The 21621-nt window shown below is 37.0% G+C and overlaps 1 protein-coding gene across 1 annotated transcript in view; it reads left to right on the top strand.

Annotated features, from left to right (window-relative positions):
• Nucleotides 1-4983: 4983 nt before the first annotated feature.
• The window catches only part of LOC306852843 (BTB/POZ domain-containing protein KCTD8-like), a gene marked incomplete at both ends in the record, with an annotated part of 35948 nt that continues 19310 nt past the window's right edge, over nt 4984-21621 (top strand). Inside the window, one exon of the mRNA XM_079389953.1 lies at nt 4984-5812. Coding sequence (XP_079246079.1) covers nt 4984-5812 — 829 coding nt within the window. The remainder of the gene's footprint in view (nt 5813-21621) is intronic.

Genomic DNA, 21621 nt, shown 5'->3' on the forward strand with positions numbered 1-21621 from the left:
AATTGCCATGCAGATTAATATTTACATGGTACTCCAACCCATGGCTACCAAGTTAAGAAAATGTCTACCAAGAATCTGAACATTTCTTTCAAATTATTCTTGGCTGCACCTTACATTTTTGCCCTTTCTAAAAAATTAGGGATTGAGACAGTTTGATATGATTGACACCTGTTAAAGGCCTTAAACTAAGGCTAGCTCACACTGAATTACCTGCCCTTTTTCAAATGTGTTCTCTCATACTGCCTCAAACCTTTTAAATCAGCTTGACAAGTCATGCTGATGACAGCTTTCCTCTTCATTCATCTCAATGTGAAGTGTTGACTGCTGGTCTACAGGAAACGGGTGGGTACCCCCCCTGATCGGCTTGTCTTCATTCCCCTCACACCACCACAGGAAAAACAAGGCTGCAGCAAAAATCTGTCATTTGCTGCTGTCAGTCACTGTTCAGGTTTGTATACAGACCTCTTCAGGCCCAGAGATTTTTCAACCTCTGTTCTTCAGTGTTTTTTGACATTTTATTGAAAGTGATTGTAACAATTAGTTTGAGCTGCTACATAAAAATCTCTTGTGCTGAATAATTGTGTTATGGAACAGAGCCGAGAGGACAAATAGTAAACAGCTTAAGACAGCTAGATTCTTACATCATTTTTAAACCAATGTAAGTCTATGGACTTACTTTTTTATCATTCAGCAGGAATGTTATTTTGGTAATATATTATTATAATGTTTAATAATATTTTGCATTTGCTTTTATTTTTATATTTTCAGTTTTAGTACCTTTGCTATGTATATAATATTTTTTTATATATATATTTAAATATTTAAACATTTTAGTACTAACATTTACATTTAGTCATTTAGCAGACACTTTTATCCATAGCGACTTAAAAATGAGGACAATAGAAGCAATCAAAACCAACAAAAGAGCAATAATATGCAAGCGCTATGACAAGTTTCAGTTAGCCTAACGCAGTACAGTAGCAAGGTTTTAAATACATATGCATGCATACAACAACAACAAAAACAAGTAGATAGAATAGAAAAAGTATAGAGAAAGCTAGTGTTAGAGGCCTTTTTTTATAAGACAACAAGCAGTAAGAAAATGAATGTTAGAGTCAAGTTTTTGTTTTTTTTTTAATAAAAAAAGAAAACAAATTGATAAAATAGAATTAGAATAGATAGTGCTAGCTTTAAAGGGTCAAATAAAGATAAAAAATTTAAATTTAGGTTTTTCGTGTAATATTTATGTTTTAATTTATTTAAACTTTATTTAAAATACCTGAAATTTATATGAATAATTGTACTGCTTTTAATTGTTTTACTTTGCTTGAGTTAATAACACTACCATCCAGCATGCAGGCAAAAATGGGTTCCTTAATAGCACACCTCTATTCAACAAGCTGCATAATTTGAGACATCAATTATGTCCATTGCTCTAATGATGTGTAACGAGTTACATGCCAAAGCACTTAGTGTAAGAGGTTTGATATTGTGTAGTCATGTCAAACACTGAGTGATTTCATAGGCTTGTGTTTGGTTGCATTTGATTGATGAGAACTGTTAAAATTCTGCATGTATTTGTAGTCAGTATCATATTAAATATGTTGTGCTATCATAAAATCGTGATTTAAAACATTATATTTCAGTGTACGTACAGAAACCCCATTTTTTAAAGAAACCAGAGCAGTAAAATGTCATTATTCAAGCATATCTACATGTAAATGTTTGACGGTGGTGTTCTTTCTCTGGTTGATAAAGCTGCAAGTGCCAAATGTGACATTCAGTATGTCATTCACATGCACTGTGCTGCATACTTAACAGGCAGTTTACCTCAAGAGCGATTATTTCAGAAGGAAGGTCAATGTCACTTCTCTGCCTTCCACCATAAAATCAGCCACGCATGTTGTCTTAAGTGGCTGATGAACAGCTCTGTGTGCAGGTCTGACTGGTGTCTGTCGGAGTGTAATCATGGAGGGAAGTGTGGCTTTGGAGTCTCAGCGGAGTGTGATGGGCCGATGGAGTCGAAATTAAAAAAAGAGGATGAACAGTGTCATGGAGCGCCATTGAATCACCTGACGGGAGGAGATAAGGTGAAATCACACAAGGAGAGACCTTTTCTGAAAAAAAGGTGAGTGGTGATTATATGCAGTTGTTCTAAGTAGTTTTAATGTGTTGCTATGTGGTTGCTAGGGTGTTTTGAATGGTTGAAGAACCATTCAAAAGGGCCTAGTTTCTGTGATGTTCTGATCTCTAGATAGATGGCTAGGGTCCTTTCAATGTAAGTGTATGGGTTTTTTGCCCGTTTTATCATCCGCCAAGCCTGCTGAGAAAAGTAATAATGTCATAATTATGCTTTCTTGAACATATTCCAAAGAAAAAAGGGAGATGAAAAGGCTGAATGAGGAAGAGAAAAAGGAAAACTGTGTGTAATATCCACCGCTGTTATGCCCACATCCAGTGTTTTTTGTTGAAAGATCTGTGATTTTCAGCTTACCATACAATTACACAGATAGAGGCCAGTTACAGCATTATAATTTTCACTGCTGTGCTCCAATTACCTTCCTTCGCTCTGTTTGAATGTGGGTATTTGTCTGTGTACGGGTAAATCACTCACCATACATTGTCAAAAATAGGCCTTAACATGGGAATCACATGCAAATGCTGAATAAGAATGTAGATCAATCGGTCTATTCATCAACAGCGAGTAGTATTTAGACATCGCCAAGGCTACAGTCTTCAGGATCGCAGTAATTACTCATTGTCAGCTCTCAGCCAGGGGATTATCACCGAAAAACAATGGCCCTGCTTTTCTGTTTTTCCCTCGAGGAAGCCTATTGTTCCTCAGGAGGGACAGTGTACCTAGAATGACAGAGATAAATAGTAATGCATTGACATTATCGTCATCCAGATCTCCTGAAAAGCCACATAGGCTGTTGTCCTTCAAGAAAATGTCACCTCATAGTTGGATATGTTTTGATTCTTTTGATAAGTTTCTAGGCTCTAGAACAGGCATGGGCAAGGGTTGGAGCTAAACTCTGCAGGGACACCGGCCCTCCAGGACTTTTGCCCATGACTGCTCTGTAATCTACTGTCTTTCCAAAGATTTGACATCTTTTAAAATTTCAACACACAACCTGTAGCTTAAAAGCCTCATGCAACTTTTTTAATGAACATATCGTGGCTCAAACTTTCACTTTTCACACAAATTGTCATTCAAGTTTTGAATCTGGGTCTCTAACCAACCAATAAAAATTAATCTTAAGCAGATAACCATGTGGCTCCCTTTAAACATTACGTTCACTTGCTTTTTTTGATAGTCGATGTGTTATTCTATATCACATTGTGACTGGATTGCTAAAAAGCATCTGGAAGTGGTCTGTGATTTTGAACACATTTACAACGTCAATGCCATCTCATTTCCCTCTTTCCTAAGAAAGTGCTTTAAAACGTTTTCCCTCATTTTCTTCACTTTCAGTCCCTGTTACTTTCTTTACAGAGGTGTTCTTAAAGAGAGGAAATGCAAGAAATGACAGAAAGCATGTTCAATTATCCATCAGTGTTTTTTTCAAATTCTGTAAATGAATGAAATGTGTCAGTTAACAGAACCTCTCTATTAATATGTAAATGGTGATTTGCATTTTGGGGGGGTAAGTGCAGTCAGTTCACACTTGACACACATTAGAATAAAGGTGTACCAATGCATGCAGCTAAAAATATTCAGATACTATCCTGATATAAAATCCATCTTAATGCCAGATATAAAAGGTTGCTACCATTTGGAATGTGTTCCATTTGCTAGTTAATTTTAGATCTGATCTGGTTATCAATTTCAATCATACTAATCTATACAATTAGGAAAATATGAATCAGTCACAACCAAATGCAATGGGGAAATGTTCCAGATAAGCTTGTAATTACTCTCCATCCAGCATTTATTTCAGTATCCACAATGTTATTAAATCTATCAAGAAATTGTTTTAAAATCTCACTCTTATTTGCAATGAGATTGTTCACTCTGTTGTTCATTCAGAAATTGAAATACATTTTAACAGAACTGGTTATTGTTTTACTGCTTATCATTTCACTTTCAATGACAACCCTGACCAAATACACGTACATATGGCCCCTAGGTGGCGATATAGTCTACTGGGTGATTAATAAAGCACCCCTCTCTGTCTCTCTTTTTCGCCCTCCGTTTTAATGGTTTGGCAGAGATAATGTGAGAGTTACAGCTAATCTGTGTTTATTCCCATGAGACAATCACATTGTGTGCCTGTTCATTATTCACTGTGCCACAACATGCAGACATTTGAGTCCAACTCAATTACACCAGATAGTCATTTAGAGAGATCATTATTCTACTCAACAGCATACACATGCACATAACTACAAGAACAACCCAAAAATGCATCCCTCGTTTTCTTTTTCTATGGGTTTATAACTTATCCTTTGATCGTAATTATTTTTTTGGCTGCATGCTTTTATGTTAAATATTGTGCCGCTGTCTCTTTAAAAGGCAGGACTGTGCGGCTACACCTCCACTCCCTCTCTCATTCTGTTGATGATGTCACTGTGGCTTCCCTTAGACCTTGGACAAATGATGTGGGTCTCTGTTTGGCGTTCCTCCTCTTTCCCACCCCTCTCTCTCTCTCTCCCCCAGTGTCTCCATCTCATACTCCACTGCTCTCTTCACCAACAGAGGGACAGCAGCTGAGGAAACTTGATAGCACTCCATCCCCTTCTCTTCTCCTCTTCCCTTTTTCTTAATCTCCCTCTCTTCATCTCTCTATCCATCTCATTCTCCAGCAGCGATGTAGTTCTCTCTCAAACTTTAACAGCTGTTTGGCATTGAAGTCTTGACTGAGATCCATCACGCCTGGACCTCTATGGATTCGTTCCCTGCTTCTTTTTGAGATCTTTCCAGAGTCGCCTCTCTCTTCACTCTGTCTTCTGTTTACATTGTCGTGTCGGTGGGTTTGGACCATGGCCATGAAGGAAACCATACTCCCTATTAGCGAGGTGTCGAGTCCGTACCCAGAGGTCGTGGAACTCAACGTCGGCGGCCAGGTGTACGTCACCAAGCGCTCCACCCTGGTCAGCGTACCTGACACCACCCTCCACACTATGTTCACGCGGTGCAGCCCGCAAGAGTTGCCCCGCGACAGCCGAGGGCGCTTCTTCATCGACCGCGACGGGTTCTTGTTCCGATACGTGCTGGACTTCCTACGGGATCGCCAGCTTGTCCTACCGGATCACTTCCCGGAGCGGGAACGTCTTCAGCGTGAGGCCGAGCACTTCCAGCTGGGGGAACTGCTTAGACTTTTGGGCCCACGTATTGCCAAGCAAGGCTCGCTCAATGACGAAGGCTGTCAGAGTGACATTGAGGAAAGTTCGCAGAGTAGCGAGTTGGTGACTCGAACTGGAAACTGCGCCACCAACTATGCGACTTCCTCCCTGGACAAGAGGTCTGGGTTTATTACGATAGGTTATCGAGGATCCTACACAATGGTGAGGGATAACCAAGCTGATGCCAAGTTTCGCCGTGTGGCACGGATCATGGTCTGCGGGCGTATCGCCCTGGCGAAGGAAGTGTTCGGAGACACTCTAAATGAAAGTCGAGATCCAGACCGTCCGCCAGAGAAGTACACCTCCCGCTTCTACCTGAAGTTCACCTACCTGGAGCAAGCATTCGACAGGTTGAGTGAGGCTGGGTTCCAGATGGTGGCCTGCAACTCAACAGGAACAGCTGCATTCGTTAACCAGTACAGGGACGACAAGATCTGGAGCAGCTACACGGAGTACATCTTCTTTAGTAAGTGACAGAGCAGCTCTCGCAAACCTGCCTGTGCTGTACTTTAATTTCCTTTTCATGTAGCCAACCTTGTTCACAAGGGACATGTCATACATTTCACAACCCAACATATAGCCTTTTACCCACCAAAAAAGAAAGCATGCACTTTTATTTTGTGTGCATGCATGCATTTTATTTTGTGGCTTATGTAGAACAGGTGTGACTTGTGTACATTTCACTTTCTGCTCACTGCGTGCAGATTAAATCGAAGCATACTTTTAAGCACCCAACGTCTGTGGATAGTCAAATTATTTTTAATCTTTAATGAGGAAACGCAAACATTGCAAGACCTTCAAGAAGGAGTAATCAGCTTTAAATCATTGCACACTTGATAATTTGATCAATTTACAAGATTTTATAAGGAAAGAACATGGACATGTCTTTTTGACTGAACCAGCTGTTTTGGGTTTTTTTTTCATTTGCCAAAAGTTATTTTTGCATGCAACTAGAAAAAGGCTGATATTTTTGTTTAGACTACTTTATAACAGCTAATAGTTTTCTCTAAAATCAAGCGCAGTCGATGACCCTTGGATAGCTCTGATCTTTTTTTCTTTTCATTTGCAGTCTTGTTTTTTGCTATTCATCTGCAATCCCATTTCGCACCTTTAGCATGTCTCCCAATCACACTCTTTTTTTTCTCTTTTGAACACCTAACTACCCACACATGCTCTTTCTCCTGCTAGCTCCTCTTCAATATGTTGCGACTTTGATGCTGTAATTCATTGCAGTGCATGTAAATGTGTGTCATAACTGGGACAGCTAGTGCCTCGGGCCTGACATACTGAATAGAGAAGATAGTAAGGCACACTAGGCAATCCCACGTACCACTTGTGTCCAATCATAAAGAAGTCAAATGGATCAAAGCCTCCTCAGCCAATGTAAATCAGAGTTGTATTAAACGATTGCTGCTTAATTCTTATTGGTTGCCTCAGGTTAGTCATTCTTAAATTGTACAGACTAGTGCTAATCCACTGCAGGCTGATGCTTTCACACTGCAGTGACTGTGAGTTCACTTTTTTACAAGGTCTCAACCAAAATGCAGTGCAGCGTGAGGTCTCTGACTGAGCTGATGTGATTGTGGTGGGCCGAACCACAAGCTGGTTTGATTGATTTGTGATTGATTGGTAGATGGTTAATGGTGTTTTTTAACCCGTCTTTCATTGAATTTGTATGCTCTTGAAACTGCTTGAATCATTTAAGCATGTTTTAGCGGGTTCTGTGCATGTGCACGTTTAAGTTGAGATAAGGCATAGCTGCGTGGACAGGTATAGAAGTGTGAAAACATGCTGATAAGGAAAAGAAGGACTGTCTAGGAGGAAGAAAAATCTCACTTTGGTAGACTTAGGCGAGGTAATGGAACTTCAAGAGCTAATCCTACCACTGCATGTCGCAGATAATGAGGCTGTGTGTGTGTGTGTGTGTGTGTGTGTGTGAGTGAGTGAGTGAGTGAGTGAGTGAATGACTGTCTATATTTGTCTTTTAAAAGACTGTCTATATTTTAGGTTTTAAAAGATAATTGATGAAGATAAGCTGTCCGCTCTGTGAAGCTGCCAAATTTATTGACATAGTTGTTTAAAGATGATGTGTGCAATTATTCTGATGTTAAATTCTTTATTCTATTCCAACTCCAACATATTCTGAATATTTAAGTGTTTTTTTTTTCGTGACAGTTCTTTTAAGTTATGCAATTTTTACATTCGTTTCCCTCAAATTTGGAACATTGTTATGTAATTTTGCAGAGACAAATACAAGTAATATTTTTTTAGACTAGGCTGCACATGCACCCCAGTGGTGATGAGATCCTCCAAAACTATAAAGTGGCATAAGTGTGGAAAAAATCTCAGTTGAATCAGCAAGGAACAGAAGTGAGACGTAGTTTTCCGAACTTTACTTTTACCTTATGTATAATATTAAGTGCTCATCGGGTGTTGGTGAACTGATCAACAAACATACCAAACAACTATCCAGACTGGCTGTGTATCTCTAGTACATTTTACGGCATTCAGACTTTTGGACTGACTTATGTTTAAAATTGTATTTTGAAATCAAACTACAATTACATACACATTTAAATTGGTTTTATGTGTTTATCAAACTTCAGTGTATTATTTGAATGTTTTTGTTGTGTGTACTCTTTTACAGTTGTATTCTTGTATTTGTGTGTGTGTGTGTGTGTGTGTGTGTGTGTGTGTATCAGGGTTTCCACAGGGTCTTAAAAAGTCTTAAATTTAGTTGTATCAAATTTAAGGCCTTAAAAAGACTTAAATTGTACAAGAAGGTCTTAATTATGATTTCAAGAAATATTAAATTTGGAGACGGAAAAATAGGAATTGCAATATGGCTGAATGTGACGATTAAACTTCAAAAGGCTATGATTTCATTAAATAAACATGAGCGCTGCAAGTTCAAAGTCTGGAGCTGAGCTGTTCTGTGTTCTGTCTTTACCGGGAAAACCGTTCTATTTCTGCCAAAGGCAACACCTGCTGGCAGAGAATGAATCAGTTAACATTGGTTAAACTAGTGTGCGTATGAGTTTCACTGCACGATTCAGTCTATTAAAATACATTTAGAATGATCACATAATTTAAGATGGGGGCAGAAAATGTACAGCCTATATTTATATCATTTCATACTTATATCGCTTCATTCCTGAATGAATCAAACGTTTTAAGGATTCCGTTAAATCGCAATGACTCCCTTATTAACGCTGACTTGCTCAGACTCATTTCTATCGCTGCTTTGAACTGAATACAGAGAAAATTCAGGAGTCAGCTGTCCATGGTAATCTTTAAGATACCAGCACAATAACACACTCAACAAAATATCGTCTAATTATCATTATCAATAAAATCCCAGAAAATATCAAGATATAATTTTTCTAACATCTCTGTTAGAAATCTTATAATGGGCCAATAATCCAAACAGACAATAATCCAAACACAAACCTCAAAAACAACACAAAAATGAGTCACTGGGCACAAAACCAAGCTTCTGCTATGGCCATTTCAGTCCTCTGACCTGAACCCTGTAGAAAATGAGTGAGGTGAACTGAAGAGAAGAAGCACCAACCTGGAGCTGTGAATCTAAAGGATCTGGAGAGATTCTGGATGAAGGAATGGTCTCTGATCTCTTGTCAGGTGTTCTCTAACCTCATCAGGCATTATAGGAGGAAATTTAGAGCTGTTAAACTGGCAAATGGAGGTTTTTAAAAAATGTTGAATAAAAGGGTGCCGTTAATTGTGGCCAATGTGTATTAGAGAAAAACATTTATTACATAATGATATTTCCCCCCATTTTAAATTCTTATTATACAATGAAAAGTTAGATTTTTGTGATTTTTTTAAAATAAAAGATCAAAAGGATTAACAATGCAGATTAATTTTCACAGCCTTCTTTGATCATATTTACCAAGGGAGCCGATATTTTTGGCCATGACTGTGTATATGTATATATATATATATATATATATATATATATATATGTATGTATATATATATATATATATATATATATATGTATATATATACATATATATATATATATATATATGTATATATATATATATATATATATATATATATATACATACAGTGGTGTGAAAAAGTGTTGGTCCCCTTCCTGATTTTTTTGCATGTTTGTCACACTTTAATGTTTCAGATCATCAAAAAATTTAAATATGAATCAAAGATAGCACAAGTAAACACAACATGCAGTTTTGAATAAAGTTTTTTATTATGAAGGGAAAACAAAATCCAAACCCACATGGCCCTGTGTGAAAAAGTGCTTGCCCCCTAAACCTAATAACTGGTTGGGCCACCCTTAGCAGCAACAACTGCAATCAAGCGTTTGCGATAACTTGCAATGAGTCTGTTACAGCGCTGTGGAGGAATTTTGGCCGATTCATCTTAGCAGAATTGTTGTAATTCAGCCACATTGGAGGGTTTGAGCATGAACCGCCTTTTTAAGGTCATGCCACAGCATCTCAATAGGATTCAGGTCAGGACTTTGACTAGGCCACTCCAAAGTCTTCATTTTGTTTTTCTTCAGCCATTCAGAGGTGGATTTGCTGGTATGTTTTGGATCATTGTCCTGCTGCAGAACCCAAGTTCGCTTCAGCTTGAGGTCACGAACAGATGGCCGGACATTGTCCTTCAGGATTTTTTGGTAGACAGCTGAATTCATGGTTCCATTGATCACAGCAAGTCTTCCAGGTCCTGAAGCAGCAAAACAGCCCCAGACCATCACACTACCACCACCATATTTTACTGTTGGTATGATGTTCTTTTTCTGAAATGCTGTGTTACTTTTACTCCAGATGTAATGGGACACACACCTTCCAAAAAGTTCAACTTTTGTCTCGTCAGTCCACAGAGTATTTTCCCAAAAGTCTTGGGGAACATCAAGATGTTTTCTGGCAAAACTGAGACGAGCCTTTATGTTCTTTTTGCTCAGCAGCGGTTTTCGTCTTGGAACTCTGCCATGCAGGCAATTTTTGCCCAGTCTCTTTCTTATGGTGGAGTTATGAACACTGACCTTAACTGAGGCAAGTGAGGCCTGCAGTTCTTTAGATGAAGAGATAGAAAAGAAACACTTTTTCACCATGTGGCCATGTGGGTTTGGATTTTGTTTTCCCTTCATAATAAAAAACTTTATTTAAAAACTGCATGTTGTGTTTACTTGTGTTATCTTTGATTCATATTTAAATTTGTTTGATGATCTGAAACATTAAAGTGTGACAAACATGCAAAAAAAATAAAAAATCAGGAAGGGGGCCAACACTTTTTCACACCACTGTATATACACACACACACACACTTACACATACATACAGTGGTGGACAAAATTGTTAGAACACTAGTATTTTCACCAGCTTAAAAAAAATGGTTTTAAGTCAGTTATTTCTATCTTGTGCTGTAGTGTGTAACTAGGAAATAACAGTTTACATTTCCAAACATTAATTTTGCCTTTAATTGTAATAATCCAGTGAGATTTTTGTTTGCAGAAGGAGTCTGACAACAGCCAGTGCTTCACACAGAGATCTGATCTCATCATCATTCAGTCTGTCTGGGACGACATGAAGAAACAGAACAAACTGACAGACTAAATCCAGAGGAGCTGTGGCAATGTCTCCAAGATGATTTAAGAAACCTACCTGCAAAGCCACAGTACTTTTAAAAGTTTTAAGCACTTGTGTAAAATGCTGTAAATGAGGATGCTTACAAAAATAATGTCATAAATATATTTTATTTATCAATTAACTTCTATTAACTAAATTAAATCAACATTTGGTATGACCATCCTTTGCGTTTAAAGCAGCTTTTGCCCTTGATGCACTTGCGCATAGTTTTTCAGGTAGCTTTGCAGGTAGGTTTCTTGAAGCATTTTGGAGACTTTGCCACAGTTCTTCTGCATTCAGTCTGTCTCCGTTTGTTCTGTTTCTTCATTTCATTCCACACAGACTGAATGATGAAGAGATCAGATCTCTGTGTGAAGCAGTTGTAACAGGCTATTTTATGATAGGAAAAAACCTGTAGCATCTATTTTAAAATGCACCTATTAACATCAAACCTTACCTGCACCATTGCATTTGACATTTGTCTTACAATTTAGGATACACTTGAGGTTTGAGTTTGTTTTTGAAGTATTTGTCTCATTTTATTTGTAGTTTAAAATTGTTTATGATGGAGAAGGCGTCTCCCTCTCTATCTGTCTGTCTCTCCACCACACCCCTGTCAGTTTATATTGTACCAATTTGCGTATGTGATTGCAGAGGCAGAAGTGACGGAGAGCCTGAAGAAAGGAGGCCAGAAGTAATAAGTGAGAGAGAAAATGAGGGACGCAGTGTGTGTTGGGGCTGAGGGGGTGGAACAGTCACCAACGGTCCCGATTGTAGCGGGGCTGTCGTTCAAGCTTAGCGTGATGTGTGTCCGCCCCGCAGGAGCATCAACACTGGCTCCTTATCTCTGTCAGGATGCTAATCACAGCTCTGGAGGCTCAGAGGAAGAATCCGGACATGCCTCAACGTGCCAGAGGGGCTTACAGTGCAATAGTTACTACTTAACAATAGCAGCCCCCCCCCCCCCCCCCCCCCCCCCACCCCACCCTCGCACAACTATACAAGAGCCTAACATTTGTCATCCAGGGACAGTAACACAATAATTAGTAGTGTTTACTAAGATAAGCATCAATAGTAGGCCTACTATTGCTCATACTTAGTTAGAGATTAAACAACCTATTAACACTTTAGTATTAAACTTTGGTGTGTAACAAACATGAATGATTTTGTTTTGTTTTGTTTGTTGTTGTTTTTTTTTGAGGATATGAGTACTGTTACGTTAATAACTTAAGTGACTTGAAATTTATACCTGATGGACAGGTGAAACTATCTAGACTTCCATTGAATGAGGGATGAGGCATCCGAGTGATATATAGACTGGTACATTTACTTTATGAAATAATGTATATGTTATTCAAATTGTTTGGTTTTTTCATTACTCTGTTTTAGTAATGCATCCTTCATTACATTATTTATCTTCTATTTTCTATTTCCAGTAACTAACAACAGAAAATGTATATGCAGTATCGTTCAAAAGTTTGGAATAATTGCATTGTTTTCATGATTTTTGAAAGAAGTCTCTCATGTTCACCAAGGCTGCATTTATTTATCTAAAACTACAGTAAGAAACAGTAATATTGTAAAATGTTATTCAAATTTTAAGTGTTATCTGTTTAAATATATTTTAAAATATGTTTTATTCCTGATATGGCAAAGCTGAATTTTCAGCATCATTACATCCACTCTTCAGAGTCACATGATCTTTCAGAAATCATTCTAATTCTAATTTGCTGCTCAAGAAACATTTCTTATCATTATCAATGATAAGAAATGTTATGCAAACAGTTGTGTTGCTTAATGCTTAACACTACCATTCAAAAGCATTGACATTTTCAGCATTGATAAAAATAAGAATCATTTAACAACTGATTTTCAGTAATAATTAGTAATAATTGAGCAATAAATCATCATATTAGAATGATTTCTTAAGGATCATGTGACACTGAAGACTGGAGTAATGATGCTGAAACTTTTAAAATTGTATTCTTATATTCATAATTCAGTCATATTTTAAAATATATTCAAATTAGGGGTGTCTCCAACTAAGGTCGAATCGGAATTTTCAAATCTTGCCGATATTCGATTGATAATCATATGACAGTTATTAATGTTCTGCATTTCTGTTTTGTGTTGCGCGTGCTCAAGATGGCCGGTAGAATGAAGCTTTTGATAGCAGGTTTTTAATCAATGGGATTTAACTCATCATTTATCTCATATAGAATACGCTTCGTTATTTATACAACATAACGTTATATTACGACTTATAGGCTATCTGCACAAAATGCCCCAAATGCATAAGTGAACATGTCTGTGCGGCTCTAGTCTCAGCCTCAGACGTGCCCACGGACCGCTGGCTAAACGTCTGATGCATATGGCACACTTTTCTGGAAGCACTTCAGGAATGTCTGTATCCGAAATCGCCCCCTATACCTTCATTCACTATCCCCTACATTAGTCCACTCATACAGTTCACTTGAAGGAGTGAATGAAAACGAATGAGTGAATTCGGACACTGAGTGCACCGGAAGGACTGCCGCTTTTGCATAGTTTGCTTGCTGTTAAATAATCATTTGAAACGGGCAGCTTCAATAGTAAGATTGAAGTATATATCTTGAACTCTGTCACGGAAATTATGTATAAACCCTAATAGTCAATTTACAACTAATTTTGTACCTGTGTTGTATTACGTCGTGGACGAGTGCTTCTAAAATCAATGAATGGATGATTCACATATTGGTCTAATAAATTTCCTAATGCATTTGTCATTCTAGGAGGAGACTTTAATGTGTCATTTGATACAAATTCTAAATTCTTTTAGTACAAATTGAGAGCTTTTTAAGTTTGAGACAGGTGTTTATTTAAGAAAAGTTGGAACACTTTTAGCCAAAAAAAGAAGGGTTCTTGAAGACAACCTAATCATTAAATTATCTCGGTCTAATAATTTTGATTGCATGTCTCTAGAGGAAAAATCTGAAATTGCAGATTTGCAAATGAAATTGGATGAATTGTACTTATCAAAGGCTAGGGGTGCTTATATAAGATCCAGGAAAAAATGGCTCGAAGAGGGAGAACTCATTTCCGCATATTTTTTTAAGCTAGAAAAGCATAATTTTACCCTTTCAACAATTGAACAACTTTGTGCTGATGGCAAAATTGTTAAAGATCCAAAGGAAATAGCAAACTACAGTGCTAATTTTTATAAGAATCTTTATAGTTGAAGGTATTCAGAGCAGACAACATCCTTATTTCTAGACTCGGTTAATTATGTTAAGGTTATATCTGAAAGTGATGGATTTTTTTGTGATAGCATTGTTACTCCTGAGGAAGTACAAAGAGCAATTAAGAGTTTGAAAAACAGGGTGTGATGGACTTACAGCTGAGCTGTACAAATTATTTGCTGATGAACTTACTCCCTTTTTAACTCAGGTTTTTAGAGAAAGTATTGAAAAAGAGGCTTTACCTCCTACATTGATGCAAGGTATCATAACTTTAATTCCTAAACCTAAGAAAGATCTTACCAATTTAGACAACTGGCGACCCATCACACTCATTAACAATGGCTATCAAATTTTCGCCATAATATTTGCTAAAAGACTTAAAGATTGTTATAGATGAGACTCAGCCTGGATTTATGAGGGACCGACATATAATGAATAATATTAGATTAGTTTTAGACTTACTGGATTATAGTGATTTGCTGGAACATAATAGTTTTATTCTTTTCCTGGATTTTTATAAAGCTTTTGATTCAGCTGAACATAAATTTATATTTAAATCAGTGGAAAAATTTGGTTTTGGTGAATATTTTTGTAAGGCGGTAAGAACTCTATTTTACTGTAGTAGCACAATTAAATTAAAATATGGTACTTCTCCTAGACTTTACTGGTCACGTGGTATTAGGCAAGGGTGTCCATTATCCCCTTATTTATTTTTACTAGTTTCCCAGATATTTGCTTCTTATATTTCTAATAGTGGTCTTCATGGTATCTCTATTGCTGTCAAACAGATACTCATCAGTCAGCTGGCTGATGATACCACTCTTTTTTTGCAAAATGCTAATCAAGGTCCTTTAGCATTAAAGTATATCCAGCAATTCTCCAAAGCATCAGGCCTGTTCTTGAACCTCTCAAAGTGTGAACTGATGTCCATCAAAGAATGTAATTTGTCAGAAATTTGTAATATTCAAATCAAAGATCAAATATCTTATTTAGGTGTTATTATAACAAAAAATGAATTAGAAAGATGCTCCTTAAATTTTAATCCATTAATTGAGAGTACTCAGAAAAATCTGAATATGTGGCTCCAGCGTGATGATCTCTCATTGAAGGGAGGAATCTTACTAGCTAAAGCTGAAGGTTTGTCAAGGTTAACATATGCTGCTTTCTCTTTGAATGTTGACACTGCCATTCTTAAAAAAATTGATACAATGCTTCTCAACTTTGTTTGGAAGAATAAAACTCATTTTATTAGAAAATCTGTATTTATGAACACCATTGAGAAAGGGGGTTTAAACTTTCTTGATTTCACCACTTTAAACAACACCTTTTAAATAAATTGGATTAAAAAACTGTATCAATAAGCCCTCATGTATATGGAATCTGATCCCAAATGTTGTTTTTTCCAAACTAGGTGGTTTAAGTTTCTTATTAATCTGTAACTATAACATCATGAAAATCCCTGTCAAATTATCTCTTTTTCATAGGCAAATGGTATTAGCTTGGTCCCTCATTTTTAAACACAATTTTACACCTCACTCATATCTAATCTGGAATAACAAGAATCTACTGTATAAACACAAATCTATTTATTTTTTTAAATTGGTTTAAAAATGATATTATTTTTGTGTCTCAACTTTTCAATCAAAATGGTTCAATCTGTCTGAGTTTTTAGCTAAGCATGGAATTCCTGTTAGTCCAAAAGAGTTTGCAATTGTTGCTGATGCAGTGCCACATGGGGTTCTCATGCTTTTTAGAGGTCTTTCTTTACCAATCTCATGTCACTCAGTGGATCTTTGTAAAACATTTGTTGGAAAACAGTGCCTTTCATCATCTTAGTAAAAAAACAATAAGAAAATTAGAGTTTTGTTTCAGATGGAGTCTATTTCTGTGCCTTATGCAATCTCTTATTGGAATGGTTTAGTAAGTGATATTCCCTGGAAGAAAGTTTGGTCATTACCTCACAAATATTTAATTACTAACAAAATGAGGGACTTTATTTTTAATCAAATTAATGCAGCCTTGATGAGCATAAAAGACTTGAAAGATGAAAAAAAGTCTTATTTATTTGGAATGATTGTCTGGTAGTGTATTTTGGGGGTAAATTGGATTGTGACAAGTGGCTGTTACATAGGCTACCAAGAATTGCACTTGTGAGTTAGCTAAAGCAATGCCTAAAATAGTTGTTTGGCTGTTAGTTAACCATATACTATAAACACACCAGCAGGACACAAAAGTTGTTACAGAGGAAGAGCAAGTTGCTGCATTTTAATGAAAGATTATGTAAGCAAATATTTTTTCTTTGGAATAACATGCACAGATGAATCATTGACAATAAGACTAGGAACAAAGTAAACAATGTCGAGTTTGATTTCAAGTTGACTTTAAGTGAAAGACATTCACTGTGTCTGTGGATAATTGTGTGTGATCTATATTTTAATATAGTGTTGAGATTAGCTGTGGGCAGAATGTTTGTGTGTGGGTGTGTTGTGAATGTGCGTGTTTCTCCAGACATCCTCATGCGGTGCTGCTGTTGAGATGCGATGGTGATGAGTATGCGGATGGTTCTCACTCTGTCCGAGGACAAATCAAACCTCTGATTGCGAAGCCACAATGGCCTTAACTCACTCAGAGGACACAAGTAAATCTCTGTCATCTGTCCAACGTCGATCTCTTGGTGTCCTCCAAACCTCTTGATGAAGGAGCTGGAGCCAGTCAGTCATCTCTTGAACCACTGCTTTCAAGCAAAGTAAACAAGCTTGGAAGAAAATTGCTTTGTCTGTTTACATCTTTCTCTTTGATTTTTCATTATGTCCGAACTCCCCAGGCCGACAAAGCAAACTGAAATGTAAAATTTCCAATTTGGTGCCTCGGCACAGGAAATTACTGTAATTTTGACAGTGTTGTGGATGCTGAGTTACATCTCAGCGTTAACTGACCCCCCTTTTTTAAACTAGGAACAGCGTAACTGTTAGATCACTGCCTGTCTGTGTTAGTGAGGGAAGAATGAGCAGGTCAAGGTTGAGTATATGCATCAGACCCGCAGGAATATTTATACAAATTGATTCACATATTCAGCAAATATTAGCAAGAGTTTAAACAGCTATCACAGAGATTGTGGGAGACATATAGAGTGAAACCAGAGATGGGATGGATTAACTAGGGATGTGCCGTTACAGGCTGATGCTCAACAACTACACAATACATTGATAGTCTTGACAGACCACAGATATTTGACACTGACAGTGACAGTTAAACCAAAAATGAAAAATGTCATGTTATTCCAAAACACAATTATACTCTTGGTAGCTCGAGTGACATTGCGGTGACTTTTATGTAGTGAAGTTATTAATGTGGCAACTGGTCACTGTTGTGAACTTTCAGAATCTAAAACAGATTGTATTCATTTCAACTGATGAAAATTAGTACCTGTTAACAAACTATGTGGTGTCCAAACAACATTAGACTCCACTGATTTTCATTGTATTGCACTGAAATCGTGCGTTTTAAAGGGGTCATATGATGCGCTTTCTTGTTTTCCTTTTCTTTAGTGTGTTATGTAGCTGTTTGTGCATGTATATGATCTGCAGAGTTACAAAGCTCAAAGTCTCCCATAAAAGGATTTATTCTATCTAAAAGAGAAGGCTGATCCAGATCGGGATAAAATGCCTCATTAAAATATGCCCCCACATGTTTACGTCATGATGTGGATATATTTGCGTAATGCCGCCCAAATGTTCACGCAAAGAAAGAAGGTGTGGTTTCTTTATTTGGCCTTCCGAAAGTAGATGCAATTAGAAATCATTGATTAAGATTTGTTTACAACAGAACAGCACAATACAAATGTTCGAATTTGTGCAACGCATTTTATGGACAACAGTTTCGTGAACCTGGAGAGTAGACCTGCAAGGCTGGCTGTGCACAAAGGCTATTTCTAAAAAAAAAAAAGGGTAAATTCTGACTTTGCTATGACAATCTGGCGCTTCTGAATCAGTGACTGTAAGTATGTTTTGTTATTAGTTTAAGTATTTGCTATTGACTGTTCAAATGCAGAGTTTTGCGTGTTAACGCGTCACGTCGTGTCATGCGACTCACCTTTTGGGCTTGTACTGATGGTAAAACTAACTTGAAATCTGAAGCTTGCGATTATGGTAAGGGGAATTACATTTCCGACGTATTTCATTTCTCTTTAATGTCTTATTGTGCTTAAACTGTCAAATACACACAAGCTTATGTTAAAAACACTCATAAGTTACAAAACTGCAGTCAGATGTGTTTGGGAAAGATATTGCATGTTTATATTAGATCTGTGCATTAAGTGACAGCAGCTTAATATACAGCATACGGCTATTTTCACTGTTAATATGACTCAAACAATAAAATAAAAACAGAAAATTACTCCCTGCTCTGAACTGAGTAACTTCTATAGCTGTAATAAGACATTTCCTACTTAAATACTTCTTAACGCTCAAGCATGAAGATCAACATGGCGGATAGTGTGCAGTTCGCTCAGGGCAGGGTCTCTGCTAATAAGGTAGAGTCCATCAACTGTCGTGGTTCGGGCCTCTGCAAAGTTACATCACATTGTACAGCTTCTGCAAACAACTTGTTCTGAGTCACTGCTTATGATTTATGGAGATTCAAAAAAAGGAGTGGGTGGATGGTTGTGTACACACACTGCCAACAAACATTTATGTTCAAGTGAAAAAGTGAATTTTGCTGTTGGCGCCGACAGCCTTGTGGGCAGTGCGCCAACAAAAAGCACTGTTGTGCTAGGGGTGTCCCAAGTTCGAATCCTGACTCCAGGACGTTTCTCGATCCCGTCCCTATCCCTCTACCACTTAACTTCTTGTCAGTTCTGATCTGTCCTATCGCAATGAAAGTAACAAAAATAAATCTTAAAAAAGTATCTGTTCACTCATTGGGAAAGAAATCTTACAGTTGTTTGTCCAAAAACAATGAGACTAAACTGAGAGCAAATGGTGGCTTTTACTTGAGACACATATGTATCTGCTCTGGAGTTTTAGAGGACATCTCAACAATGTCTCTAAATGTGCAAAGAGATCTCAAGAGAAGCCAGAAATATCCGTGGTCCATTTGACCAAATGATCTGAGCTATCCTATCCACATTTAATGTGTGGTGTACCCTTACTGTATCAATTGTAACTAATGTGTCTTTATTTCGCCAAAAGGAACTTTAGGAAAAATACCTAAAAAGATTTTTACTTTTCATAACTATCAGTTTGTCACGGCTGATGAGGAACAACTTCAGGAAGACGAAGATCAAACAAAAGGTATTTTAATAGGTAAATCCAACAGGCAGGCAATAACTACAACTTACATAGACGAGAACGGACGAAAACTAAGGCCATTGCACACTGAGTCCGAATTTTTTGTCCGAAATTTTCGCACGTTGAAAAATAAATACGACCTCACGTTGTCAATCACGTTTGCACACTGCCTCCGAAATTTTCGTCCGTCGAAAAGAAATTCGGATCGGGTTCGATTTTTTGCGTTTTTCGCATCCGTATAAAGCATTTTGAGATGCTTTGAGAAAGTGTTTTGACAATTCAGAGCCACCGTACAAGCGAAAGCCAAAATAGTGTCAGACAAATTAATACACTTCGTCTTGCAGCACAGCGCACTTTATGACAAACAAATTGCGGAATACAAAGATACAGAATATAAAGAACTGCTGTAGCCTATTTTTATGCCTGGCGCGCACCTTTCCGATGCCGCAGTTCGGTTTGTGTGTGTGTGTGTGTGTGTGTGTGTGTGTCCATACCTCAGACAGTCTCTGTTCAGGATAAATTGGTTCACGGAAATTGGTGGTCTTTTTATTATGTGGATTCAGTATCGCTAGCAAAGTATCAAACTGAGGCACTGACATCCTGAAATAAACTTTGAATCTCTCGAGATAATCCCGCAGGTGGAACTCTCCTTCCTCTCTGCGCAATCTAAGGATTGGATAGACCCAATATTTCCTTTTTATTTTTTAAAAAGAGAGAGGACAACAAAATCATCCTCACTACTTAAAGACATTTTGTATAGTTTTGCGAATTTTTTCGCAACGGATTAATTAAAACGCATCGGACTCAGTGTGCAAGGTCTCTGTGCGTGATGAATTTTTAAGATTGCGAATGCGAAAAAACGCATGCGAAAATTTCGGACTCAGTGTGCAGAGACCTTAAGGGAGAACTGAGGACTTATAAAGCATGAACCAAACAAAGGAGACTAATGAGATCATTAAAACAGGTGAACTGAATGACTGATTAAACAGAATGGGGAAAACTAGGTCACAGGGGAAACAGAAAACCAGACATATAACACAATTCCAACCCAATTTCAATACATTATAACATGAAAGTTTTGTGAAGACATTCATGCATCTTTGTGCACAAAATTAATTTCCAGAATTTAAATGTATGCCTTTAGATCTAAAGGTTGTTAACTTTGCAAGTTTTAATTTTGCACCTTTTTATATGTTTGCGACTTATTGAATATGTCATATTGGTTGATCTGGATAAATGCATCTGCCAAATTAATAATTTGAAATGTAAAGATGTACCCATTTTACTTGTCAAACAGAATTATCTAACAAAATAATCATTTATAATCCCAAAACCTGATTATGTTATGTTTAACAACCATTTAAAAAAATATAAGTCACAATGTCCGTCTTGATTTATAGGCATATAATATAATGTAATTAGAAGCTGAGAAAGCCCACCAGAGCTCCATGACGGCCACTCATTTGTCTTTGTCACAGCGCAGGGTTGTTGTGGTGTGTAAACACTGATGATGTTCTGTCATTATGTTTGGATGGTTTGAATGGTTTTGTCACATCATGTAAACAAATTACTGCTGGGGATGAGAGATTACAGTCACTAAATTACTTGAGCATGAATTGATACTGTGAAAGGACGACAAAGAAAAGAGAAGAATAGCTGCATATTCATTAACAGGATGAGAGTAGTTACATGTATTGTTCTTTGTTTAATTGGTTGTTTTACAGATTTATTCGTTTTATTTATTTATCTATTTAACAATGGAAGCTATTTTCGGCCTCAAATTTAAAAAAGGAAAGTGTGACTATATGTCACCATTATGTAATTTATATATCACAGTTTTTGTGGTTAATACTTTCTCATAATAGTGATTTTATATCTCACAATGTGACTTTATATTTCACGACTTGTAAATTTAGTTTTCTTGTAATTGCTTTTAGTTGCAAATTAATTTTTTACAATAGGACTTTATATCCACTATTTTTTTGTTTGTTTGTATCTCACAATTGGACTTTTATTTAAAAAATGTAATTCTTATTTTAAATGTTCTCAAAATTATATATATATTTTTTTACTCTGAGATGAAAACAGGTTTCCACAGAAAATAGACTTCTAGTAAAGTTTTTACAGTTCAAATCTCGGAGCCTACTA

Source organism: Barbus barbus (assembly GCF_936440315.1).
Source record: "Barbus barbus genome assembly, chromosome: 33".
NCBI lineage: Eukaryota > Metazoa > Chordata > Actinopteri > Cypriniformes > Cyprinidae > Barbus > Barbus barbus.